The 12,852-nt window shown below is 32.2% G+C and overlaps 1 protein-coding gene across 2 annotated transcripts in view; it reads right to left on the minus strand.

The window, feature by feature from the left end:
* Positions 1 to 9,445: 9,445 nt before the first annotated feature.
* MGST1 (microsomal glutathione S-transferase 1) overlaps positions 9,446 to 12,852 on the minus strand; it is a 31,395-nt gene continuing 27,988 nt past the window's right edge. For both annotated transcript variants that reach the window (XM_074194354.1, XM_074194355.1), the window contains exon 4: positions 9,446 to 10,018. In XM_074194354.1, coding sequence (XP_074050455.1) covers positions 9,772 to 10,018 — 247 coding nt within the window. In that variant the 3' untranslated portion in view covers positions 9,446 to 9,771. The remainder of the gene's footprint in view (positions 10,019 to 12,852) is intronic.

Below are 12,852 nucleotides of genomic sequence, written 5' to 3' on the forward strand. Positions count from 1 at the left end.
CCTACTTGGGCATGCAGTTCCTCTCCATTTTACTGCTAAAATTTTATACGGTACTATCAAGGCTTTCTGAATTATATCTCCTTTAAGGCTTGAGTCTGCTGACTAAGAAGGCCCAAAGGTCCGATAGCTTATCCACAGTCCTGTGCTTGGGCTTTCAAACATGGAAGATTGAGGACAAATTCAACTTAACTTCCTAACTTCCTTCATAAAAACTACTTTCTACTACTCTGTCTTCTTTACTCTTTTCTCTGACAAATTCAACAATTTCACAAAATGTTTAAAGAATGGAATACCCTGAGAGAATGGGAGCACAGGGAGGGTCAAAGGGTCATCTGAATACAAAATCAGTCAAATGTTTCCCACAAGGTTCCCATATTTTTGGAGAGGCACAAAGAAATTGATGATAATCTATCTTGTCCTATAGTGCCTTGCTTTTTGTTAGCAGCTATAGAATTAATTTCTTTATAATATACTGCAGAGCTTTAACGTTTTCCATTTTTCTCAAAAGAAGCATTTCTTCTACAACTCCCAGAATTTTTCTAGCACTTTTTGGCTTACTTCTTAAGACTAGCCATCCTCATTGAGGTCTTCCAATCAAGTCATCTAAGAACAACTTTTCAGCATTTTACATGAATAGATGAATGAAAACAGCCCTGGCTTTAAAGAAACTTACTTCTAATGTTGAAAAAGAATGTGTGTGTGTTTGTGTGTGTGTGTGTGTGTGTGTGTGTGTGTGTGTGTGTGTGTGTGTGTGTGTTTGAGTATAACTAAAGGACCTGGAGTCAGGAAGACCTGTGTTTCAAAACTGGTCTCAAATGCTTCCTAGACTTGTGATCTGAGTAAGTCATTTAAATTCTGTTAATCTGTAAAATGGGGATAGTTATAACACATAACTCCCAGGGATATTATGAGGATCACATGAAATAATAATTATAAAACATTTATCACAGTAGCTGGTACACAGTAAGCATCATATAAAATTTAGCTATTTTATTTCCTTGATGTACATTAGTAATTTTAAATTTACTACATTAAAATGACTTTCTAAAAATTATGTAGTAGAATATCATAAAAATATGAACACTTCTATATTCAAAGAAGACCATGAAAGGGGATTGTATATACAATGATGAATGATTTTTTAAAATATATATGTATATAATATAAGTAACATGGTAACAGAAGCAATAGTTCTTTGCTTGCCTCAGGACTTTTCTTTCTATTTTTATAGCACTATCATTGTGATCCTATGTGTTATACTATTCTTCTCTCTTGAAGAAAAATAAAAGACAAATACATTTAGTAAAAAAAAAACTAATTCGTGTTCTATTTGTATGAAAATGTATCTCATTCTGCTCCCCAGATCCATCACTTCTCTACATATGTTCCATCATGGAATCATAATTGGATATTACTTTTATCAGAGTTCTTAATTCTTTCAAAATGTTTTTTCATTGACAATATTGTGACCCTTGCTTAAGTAGTTCTACTGGTATTATTCATTTCACTCTGCATCATTCCACAAAAGTATTCTCAGGCTCCTCTGAATTTATTTTCTCATCATTCTATTTCCACCATTCTATTTTATGGGAGAAGATAATGAAGGACTTGAGATAAATAAATACGCAAAGCTCATTATGAATGATTTTGGGAGAAATTGAGGGAAATTTAAAAGAGGAATCTAGATTTGGAAGGAAAGGAAAATATGGATGTGAAGTTAGAAAGAAAAAAGGAAATCAATTTAAGTGGGATTGACAATTTATTAAGATTATGACTGGCTTTAATATTATTAAACCAGTGTTTGGAATTTAGATGTAAACATCTATAAGCAGTCAAAGAAAGAAAACTGAAAATCTAATGATTAAGGAATGTGGAAGAAATTGTGACTGGCATCAACTATACTGTATTTATATTAGCTATAGTTAAGTGATTGTTATCTGGGTTCCCAGTGTATGCTGATCTCCCTTCTTTTAGAGAAGGTCAAGGGACTGAAAGAATGTCTCTCTCTCTCTCTCTGTACTACACATTCCCTTTCCAAGGGAGAATGAAGTATTTAAAGGAAACAGAAACAAAGCTTCTATGGGAGAAAAAGTGGATCTGAGATGATCTTTATCTGAATACTAGGGAATAGAAGGATAAACAGAGGATAAAGTAAAGGAAAAAAACAGTTATACAATTCAAGATTATAAACAGGTTTTAGGCTCTTTCCATAGAAGACTTTGCTGGATACGCTAAGTCAGAAAAAACTTCCTCCAAAGATTTAAGTAATTGAGTCACAAAACTATTAGGCAATTTTCTTTTAAAGATCGAAAGAAGAAAGTAGTAGGAATAATTGGTGATTTCTTCATGTTTTTCAAGGCAATGGGGTTAAGTGACTAGCTCCAGGTCATACAGTTAGGTAATTATTATATGTCTGAGGCTAAATGTGAACTCAGGTCATCCTAATTCCCGGGTCTGTGCTCTTTCCATTGTACCACCTAGCTACGCCATTATTTCTTCTTAGATTGAGATAATTATTTATTGACAGTAAAAACAATAGAGAGGTCTGATATTCCAGAGTATGATATCTGAGACATAATAGAAAGCCTCCCAAGATTAGTCAAAATGAATGACAGTTAACAACTTCTATTGATTACATACAGGCCCAGATGATATCCCCAGAAGAACCTAAAAAGTGTATTACCTCATCATTTATTAGAGAAATGCAAATTAAAGCATCTTTTAGATACCATTTCACAATTCTCAAACAATCCAATATTACCAGAAAGAATAGTAATCAATGTTGGAAGGGATGTGGGGAATCTGGGACAATAAGACATCGTTGGTGGAGTTGTGAACTTATCCAACCTTTCTGGAAAGGAAGGGCAACAAAAATGTGCATACCCTTTGATCCAGCAATACCACTACTGGGTCTATACACTGAAGAGATTAGGAAAAAGGGTAAAAACATCACTTGTACAAAAATATTCATAACAGCCCTGTTCGAGGTGGCAAAGAATTGGAAATTAAGTGAATGTCCTTCAGTTGGTGAATGGCTTAACAAAGAGTGGTATATGTATGTCATGGAACACTATTGTTCTATTAGAAACCAGGAGGGATGGGAATTCAGGGAAGCCTGGAAGGATTTGCATGAACTGATGCTGAGGGAGATGAGCAGAACCAGAAAAACATTGTACACACTAACAGCAACATGGTGGTGATGATCAAACTTGACGGACTTGCTCATTCTATCAGTGCAACAACCAGGGACAATTTTGGGCTATCTGTGATGGAGAATACCATTCAAATCCAGAGAAAGAATTGTGGACTTTGAACAAAGAACAAAGACTATTACCATCAAATTAGGGGAAAAAAGTTATCTTATTATGTAATTTTGCTCTCTCACACTTTATTTTTCTTCCTTAAGGATATGATTTCTCTCTCATCAAACTCAACTAAGATCAATGTATACCATGGAAGCAAATGTAAAGAGACTAACAGAATGCCTTCTGTGGGGGGTGGGGGGAGGGAAGCAAGAATGGAGGGAAAATTGTAAAACCCAAAATAAATAAAATCTTAAAAATAAAAAATGTATTATCTACATTTCTACAATCTTGGGTAACTGAAGATCATCATTGCAAAGGTTGTTTTCCTCATTATTTTCCATGGAAGCCATGGTATGCAGAAGACAAAAAAACGTGATATAAAAATGTGTCTGAAAACTGCAGCCTGAGACTGGAATTTCCATTTTCGAATTATGACTTTAAAAAATGGAATTTACTGATTCTTTTTCATAGATGGAATAATGGTTGCATATGCTGGCACAGATCTATAATCACTACTACTAGGAAAATTGAGGCTGGCAGATTACTTGAGATAGATATTTTTTGAACTCCAAGGGGCTAAGCTGATTGTGTGTCCGCACTAATTTCTGCAGTAACACAGTTACTAGATGGCATTAGGAGGGTTGAACCAGCACAAATTGGAAATGGAGAAGATCGAAATGGAGCAGGAGTCAGTGTAACCGAGTTGTAGATAGGTGCTGCATTTCCAACCTGGTTGAGATAGGAACAACCAAGTTTAAAATAGTGGTGGAGTATAACAAAAGGGACAAAACATATTTGCTGGGCATCTTCTAAAGCTAATGAAGAGGATTTTAAGCAAATATTGATGAGGAAAGAAGAAGATGGTCATTGTATATTCCCTAAATTAGACACATAGAAGAGGTTTTTCAAGAGGCCCAGGTAGCTGAGATACTGAAATGTCCACAGGAGACAAAATCCAAGAATGGCACTAGTAAAATATATATGAACTCAAATGTCTTTACATATGTAACAACAACAAAATGTTTAATCAGTAAGAAAGAGTACTTTACATTTTGTGTAAGAGGTTTTAATTCAGCAAAGAGGCAAATTTGACCAGATATTTGTCACTATTTCTTGGTAGATTCAAACTCATCATTGGATCATGGATCTGGATAGTATGCATTCAAAAGAAAACAGATAGACAAAGGGGAATTGGGATAATATTCAATGTCAAGAAACTATAATCAGTAAAGAAAATACAGGAACTACCAGGTGAAAATATAAAAGAAAATATTTGTGTAGAGATAAAAGGAGACCAAGTGATTTTGATAATGAAAAATACAAAAGACAAACTGACCCAAAAAAGTAAGTTCAGGAAAAATATTACAAGCCTGATAGAGAGGCATGCTTTAGTAGTGATAGGAACTTCAGTTATCTTGATGAGATTTTTTGATAAAAACAGAACAGTTAATAACTACTGAACTTGCATTATTTTCAGTTTCATCCTTCAAAAGATAAGAGGAACAAGAAACACTAAGGAGAAGAAAGTAGCTGCTTTTGTGGAAATGATGGCAACTTTACAGGAGAAGTTAATATTTTATCCTCAAGTATGTAAAAAGAAGGGAGAGAGGGTTCTATAATTATGATTTTGGGAAATCAGATTTTCAAAAAAATATTTATTTATTTGTTTAAGGCAATGGAGTTATGTGACTTGCCCAAGGTCACACAGCTAGGTAATTATTAAGTATCCTAGGTTGGATCTGAACTCAGGTACTCCTGACTCCAGGGCTTGTGCTCTATCTATTGTGCCACCTAGATGCCCCCAGGAAATCAGATTTAAAAGAATTCAAAAGAAAGGTAGTTGGGATATTATTGACTAAAATGATTCACGATAACATCATCCATTATACTTAATACTAAAATTCCAGGGTCAAAAAAATAAAACAATTCTAATCAAAGATAGATTTTTTTCTAAAAAGACTGATGTGGATATAAAGAAAATTCACAAACCAACACAAAAGTTTTTTTTTAAATAATGTATAGAAAAATAGAAGTAGGCATGGTCCTGACTGCTAAATTTCAGAATGAACTGAAGTCCGTGAGAGAAGCTAAGAACCACCAAAAAAAGGAGGTTACACACACACACACACACACACACACACACACACACACACACACACACACATACAAAGCGTATAGGGAGAAAAGGAAGAATCAAAGAAAGGCCTTTACTTAAGGAGAGAAAGATAAAAATAATAGATATCAGAGAAAAAATAATTTGTTTCAGGCAGTTATATTATATAATTCATGTTTTTAAAACCCAGATTTACTCCAGTGTGTTTAAAATATTAGGAAGAAATTAGAACCCATGCATTTTTAGATTCAATAATGTATGATTTTGCCTTTCAGAAACAGTAAGAATGAAGAAAACTTTACAGTTTCAAAATAATTTGGAAACCGAAATTCTTTTGTTTCACAAACAAATCAAGTCTTCTCAGGCACAATAGATACTATGGTGAAAGTGGGCAGGTCCCTACTACATATTCCACCTCTTCTCACTTTCAGATAAAGTGCCCAAACTATAGTTAGCTAGGTGTCTCTGTGGGTAGATAGATGTCTCACTGGCCCTGAAGTTAGGAAGACCTGAGTTGAAATCTGAGCTCAGTCATTTGCTAGTTGTGTGATCTTGGACAAGTCACTTAACCCTTATTTCCTCCATCTAGGTGCATTTTCAGTGTCTTGATCCATGACTGTCCCCTGGACCTAGATGACTTGGGAGGAGAAAGTGAGACTGGTGACTTTGCACAGCCCTCCCTCACTGAAATCCAATTCATTTGTATGTCATGACATAACATCCCTGTTTATTTCCTACATTTCTTTTTACCATAGCTGGCATTTTTATATTTCTGCTAAAATGGTGATAATGGACATTCTTACTTTACCCTAATCATAATGGAAATGGTTCTTACCCATTACAAATAATGGTTCAAGGTTTATAACAATGAAAGGTTCATTTACTACTATGTTTTCTAATTTAATTAATTAATTGCTTAAGACTTGTTCATCATCTTTTGGTATAATAATCATTACTATATTTTACTATTTATTACTATTAGTATCATCTATCATACTTATAATTTTTCCTGAAACTGAAACTTTATTCCTGGTAAAAGTCTGGTCAGCTCTTTAAATATATTTTTGTAGCCTTGACTAAAATAATTTTAATATGGTGCAGGAATTCTGTTTAGGGATATTGGTTTATTTTTTTTCTTTCTGCTATTTTTCTCTATTTTTGGTTATCAAAGCCATTCTTGTTTCAAAGTGTCTTTTGTTGTTTCTGCAAACACTTCAAGACACATTGGATTTAATCATTTTTTTAATAGTTAATAGAATTTACTTATAAAATCATATAGTTTGGTATATTATGGGAAGAAGATATCATTTATGACATTTTTTCTGATTAAAATTTTTACACTATTTAATTCACCTTTATGATAATCTAGGCATTTATATTTTTTACAAGCATTCATTGATTTCATTTATATTATCAGATTTGCTTATGTCCTTTATTTCATTTTGTATTGATATGAATGTGTTTTTATACATTTCTGATACAATTAGATTTACCCTTCTCTTTAAAATAAAATAACTATTAAACTATTTGCATATTTTATTAGTTTTTTTAAAAACTTGTTTCTAGTTGCATGCTTTTTGACAAGACAGTTGAGTTTAGTTACTTACCCAGGGTCACACAGCTAGACACTGTCAAGTGCCTGGGGATTTCAACCTATATTTTCCTCACTCCAGGGTCTGTGCTCTATCCACTGTCACTTAACTGTTCCTCTATTTTTCTTGCTTTTTTTGGATTCAATGTATATTTTCAGTTTTCCTTCTTTACTAATTTTTGATTCTACTAAAGTAGAATTTCTACTTTTATGCTTTTGTTGAGGTTTTATGTTACTTTTCTAGATTTTTTAAGTTTATAAATAATATATTGATTTATTCTTTAATGTTTCTTAAGTAGTACTTGAGTTTTTATTCTATAAATTGTTTTGCTACTTTTGTTTCCTTTAATAATGTTATTGCTTTAATTTTAATTTAATTTTAAATATTCAGGATTAAATTATTTAGTCTCTAAGTCATTGAAAATTTTTTCTAACATAAATTATTTAACTGTTGGTGCATTATAGTCAGCAAAGGTTGTGCATAACATTTTATGGAAGCTTTTCTGAATTTTTGGTGACTTTTTTGAGCTCCAATATGTAAAGGGTTTTTGTAAAGTTGCCAGAGATAAGTGGGAAATATGGAAACATTTTTCTGTAATGTTCAGTAATTACTCATTCCAGCATACCCATCTTTCCTATAACTTTATTCAGACCTCTGGTTTCTTTCTTGTTTATTTATTTATTTGATTTATTTACAACTAAGAGGAATATGTTTATATCCCCACAATAGTACATTTTTATTATTTCTCCCTTCAATTTCATTAACTTTTCCTTTAAGTATTTAGATATATATCATTCAATATGTACTCATACTCACTAATACATATCCTTATTTATTATAAATAATATGCATTTATACATGTAAAATAATATGCATGTAAAATATATTAATAATGATTCATTATTGGTGTTACCTGTAAGCATAATTCATTATAATGTAATAGGTTTCTTACTACTTAAATCCATTTGGAATCTTGATTGTTAATGTTTCGAATTTATAAAAAAACATTATAGATCCTCTAGACTTTTTTACTCCATGTGAACCTTTGTTTTGTGGTACTTCTTGTAAACAATATACTATTGAATTCTAATCCATTCCATTATTTCCATCTTGTTTATATCCATGGCTATGACTGATAGTTGGGAATTTCTCTGTTGTACCTTTTCATTTCTTTATCTCTAGCTCTTTATACACAGAAGTGCACAAGGGAATTTCTTGATTTGAAGTTTCTGATGATGTATTTCTCTCCCTTTTCCCATCATCTTCTTCTATTGCCTACCCCCAAATGTAGATTTTATCCTTCCTTCCTTCTTTTCCTCCTTCATTCCTTCCTTCTTTTCTATTCCTTTTCTCTTAACCCTTTCTATTTCATTTTTGAGTGTTAGAGATTCTTTTCACTTAACCCTTCTTTTCTTTCTCTATATCTTTTCATATTTCCTTTTTGAGTTAAATGTACTTTTCCACCATTGTATTTCTACTTGAGGGTGAAAGCTTGTGTTTATAAGTGTGCATAAATGTGCACGGTATAGGTATGTGTGCGAAAAAGTGTGTGAACAAATATATTAATGTTCCTAATATTTTATTTTCCTTTGTCATATATATATATAATATATGTAGAAATGAGTTTGATGGAATGCCTCCTCTCCTTTTCTATATACTCAAATTTTTTATTCTTTCTTCCTCTTTTTTTCTTCTGCATATTTTTATATCTTGCATACCTTTTTTATTTGTTTTATCAGAACAAAACCACCTTCATAGTACCTCTGTCTTTCTGATTTTAGAATTAAGATTCTGAGAGAACAATTTTTTCTTCCCCTTTTAGAATGTGAATAACTCACCATCATCTAATGCTTTTCCAATTGAACAAATATATTTATCTTAATATTTTTCTCTTGACTCTTGTGTTTGCATTTCAAAGATTTCCCTTGGTTATGGCCTTTTCATTAGGAAGTTTTTAAATTAAAGATCAATTTTCTCCCCTGCATGATTATATTTAGTTCTGTCAGATAACTTATTATGGCTTCGAAGTGTTTCTTTTTTAATTTTGGAAGCTTGTATTTAAAACTCTTGTTTTAATTGAAATCATGATTGTTAATGTTTTGAATTTATTAAAAAAAACAAAGATTTTCCTCTAGACTTTTTACTCCATATGAACCTTTGTTTTGTGGTACTTCTTGTAAACAAAATACTATGAAATTCTAATCCATCCCATTATTTCTATCTTCTTTATATCCAGATTTGCCTGTTGCCAATTCTCAAATAATCTTTATTGTGGTCCATTGGTACTTTTTTTGACTTTTTTACATTGATTTTCTTTCATTTGGAAACTCCAGATTTTAGCCATAATATAACAGGGAATTTTTCCCTTTGAAGTTTCACTTAAGGTTATCCTATTTAATTTTGCCAGCAATTATTAAAAGGAAAAGACAAGTTAATCCATTGCTTTAGTTCTTTATTGGTATACATTAGCTTTAATAGCAATATAACTCAAGCTACAATCATTACATTGTACATGTAAAAGTTTGAAAAGTTAAAAGTAATGTAACATGTGCCATGTTTTAAAATCATTAATCTAATAATAAGGCAAAAAAGTAAAAAATGAAAAGTCATTATGGAAAATCTTAGATAAAAAAGCTAATCTAGAATCAAAATAATTATCTCCTCCACCAATACCTCTAACTCCAAGCAAAAAATGATTCATTTAAGACTAAAATTCTTAGCAATAGGCCAACCTAAAGGTTGGATGCTATGCTGTTATCTGTTACAAATATAATTTACTCTTCAATATTCTGTATGCCATTGAAAGAGTAACCCCATATCCAATCATCCAACTCAACCCACGGTTTGGCTGTGGAAGAGGTACCAAATACGAAATTGAATGGTAGATTCTAGATGCAGTAAAAATCCTGAAGTGCCATAAAGCTGTGGACGGGTCTGGATCAGTCATGGAATAAAAGAGGCCAATACCGATGAATGGGACGATGTTTTCAAGGTCATTCAGGTGGGTTCTATGGAAAAAAAAAGAATAAAGTTTTAAAATCTATAATTTGGGGGAGAGGGGAAGATAGCAAATAGAAATGAAAGAACACTCATCATCCTAGATCAAAGGCAGTTTTCTGTTGCCACTAATGGGATCCATAGATTTCAAATAAGTATATGCTTTATTATTTTCACATTTCAGTGAATCCTTATTCATAAGTCATTATATTATCTCAAAATTTTGGATATATTTTTGTCACATCATATATACATAATGTATTAACAACTTAAAAATGTAATAATTTTGAAAAAACATAAAATGAAGCTAAGTACTAATTATAATTTGTCTCTCTAAAATAAGGAAAATCAGCTAGTCTCTATACTTTCCTAGATTTTGCCCTGTGATATATTTTCATTTTTTTTTCTATTATCAGGATATAGCCTTATAACTTTAGTAAATGGTTATGGTGATTCATGATCTCCAGTTTATAGGACATTGTAAATAAAATAGTGTCATATCAAGAAATTCCACTTAATAGAAAATGTATTGAGAGACCAGATATTAATTGGGGAGATAAAGACAAAACAATTATGAACATATAAAAAATGGACTATGGAGAATAACCCAAGCCCTAATTCTTTTTTTATAATTTTGCTTTTAGAAATGCCTGGGATTGGGGTGGCTAGGTGGCATAGTGGATAAAGCACTGGCCCTGGAGTCAGGAGTACCTGGGTTCAAATCCAGTCTCAAACATTTAATAATTACCTAGCTGTGTGGCCTTGGGCAAGCCACTTAACCCCGTTTGCCTTGCAAAAACCTAAAAAAAAATGGAAAAGTCCTACAGATTCCAAAATATTCATAACAGCTCTTTTGGGAGTGGCTAGGTGGTGCAGTGGATAAAGCACTGGCCCTGGAGTCAGGAGTACCTGGGTTCAAATCCGATCTCAGACACTTAATAATTATCTAGCTATGTGGCCTTGGGCAAACCACTTAACCCCATTTGCCTTGCAAAAATCTAAAAAAATAAAAATTAAAAAAAAAGAAATGCCTGGGATGAATTGAAAGAAATCTTAAGAGGAATGTCAATCTATAACTCAGATAAGAGATTAGAAATAGATGCTCTGCTCTTTTTTTGTAGTGGAAAGAATTAGAAATTGAGGGGATGCCCATCAATTGGTGAATGGTTGGTTAAATTGTGATATGTAAATGTGACAGAACAATATTATATTTAAAAAAATAATGAGGAACAGGACTTCAGAATAGCCTGGAAAAACTTGAAAGAACTGATGCTGAGGGAAGTAAGCAAAAACCAGAACATTGTTATACACTAAAAGCAACATGGAGTGACAATCAACTATGATGGACTTATTCATTTCAGCAGCACAATAATCAGATAATTCTAAAAGATATGTGATGGAAAAATACCATCCATATCCAGAGAAGTATAAGTGGAATTTAAATAAAGATGAAAGTTTACTATTTTCAATTTTTAAAAGTTGTCTTTTGTAGTTTTCTCTCTATTGTTTTTCTCCACTGTGATTTGATTCTTCTCTCCCAACATAATTAACATGAATCTAGGTTTAGCATGATTATACATGTGTGGCCTATGTTGGATTACTTTCTGTCAAAGGGAGGAGAAAGGGAAGGGAGGGAGGGGGCAAAATATAAAACTCAAAACCTTGGAAAAAGTGCTGAATCTTGCTATCTTGGTGATAGTAAGATTGAATCACTATTTCCTTATCTAAGAAAGAAGGAAGTTGACCTAAATATTCCTTGTGATCTCTTCTAGCTATCAATCAAAAAACTGATATATAAAACTAAAAAGATAAAGTAATCTTCATTAACAGACTGTCCACAGGCAGAAAGTGATATTCCATGGTTCCAAGTATCATATTTCTTTTTTGGGGGGAGGGGCGACAGTGGAATATTAACAAGCCAGATAGCATCTAGTGGAATAATGGGTGGCTTTGAAGAGAGATTCAAGCAACTTCATATTACTTATGAAGATGATTGAGGAGGGGATTAGTATGATCACTGTCTATAACTATGTCATCATAGAATCATGGAAAGAACACTTGACCTGCAGGAAGAAGACATGAATTCAAGGCTAAAATTTATCACTCACTGCCAAAATAATCTTGGGCAACTAACTTAATTTCAATATACCTGAGTTTCCTTAATTTAGGTATCTGAATAATATTGTCCCTAAATTTTTCACTTAGAAATGTCTATGATTCTGTGGATACAGTTGTTATGTTATTTCATAGAAGAGAAAATATAATTGTTCATATGAACTTACAAGTTAGAAACTTGAGACAATTTCCCTACCCACCCTTATGTCAGAAGCTAAGACTAACTTTAATATAAAGTCCAAAATCAAGAAATAGGGTGGGAAAAGATGAGCAAAGAACAAAAGAACCTGATGACAAAATTCTTCTATGATGAAGGGGGAAAATCAAGTTACAAACTCAGAATAAGACAAATCAAAATAGTTATAATCAAAGCCTCACAGAAAAATTGTGAATTAGATATTAGTCCAATAAAATTAGCCCAATAAAAATCCTGGAGGAGCTAAAATAAACTTTCAAAATCAAATAAGGATGGGAGAAGAAAAATTAGATAAAGACATGAGAGGAAAGGAAGACACTTACGAAAAAACAATTTAGCAGGCTGGTAAAAGAGGGACAAAAATCAATGGAGGAGATTTTCACTTTTTAAAATTTGTTCTTTTAAGTTTCTCATTTTTTATTTATTTCTGATTTTTCTTTCATAACACAAATAAGAGGAAATATGTTAATTATCATTATTCATGTATAACAACTCAGATTATCAGCTGTTATAGGAAAAGGAGGGAGGTAGAAA

This window comes from Macrotis lagotis, chromosome 7 (genome assembly GCF_037893015.1).
Source record: "Macrotis lagotis isolate mMagLag1 chromosome 7, bilby.v1.9.chrom.fasta, whole genome shotgun sequence".
NCBI lineage: Eukaryota > Metazoa > Chordata > Mammalia > Peramelemorphia > Peramelidae > Macrotis > Macrotis lagotis.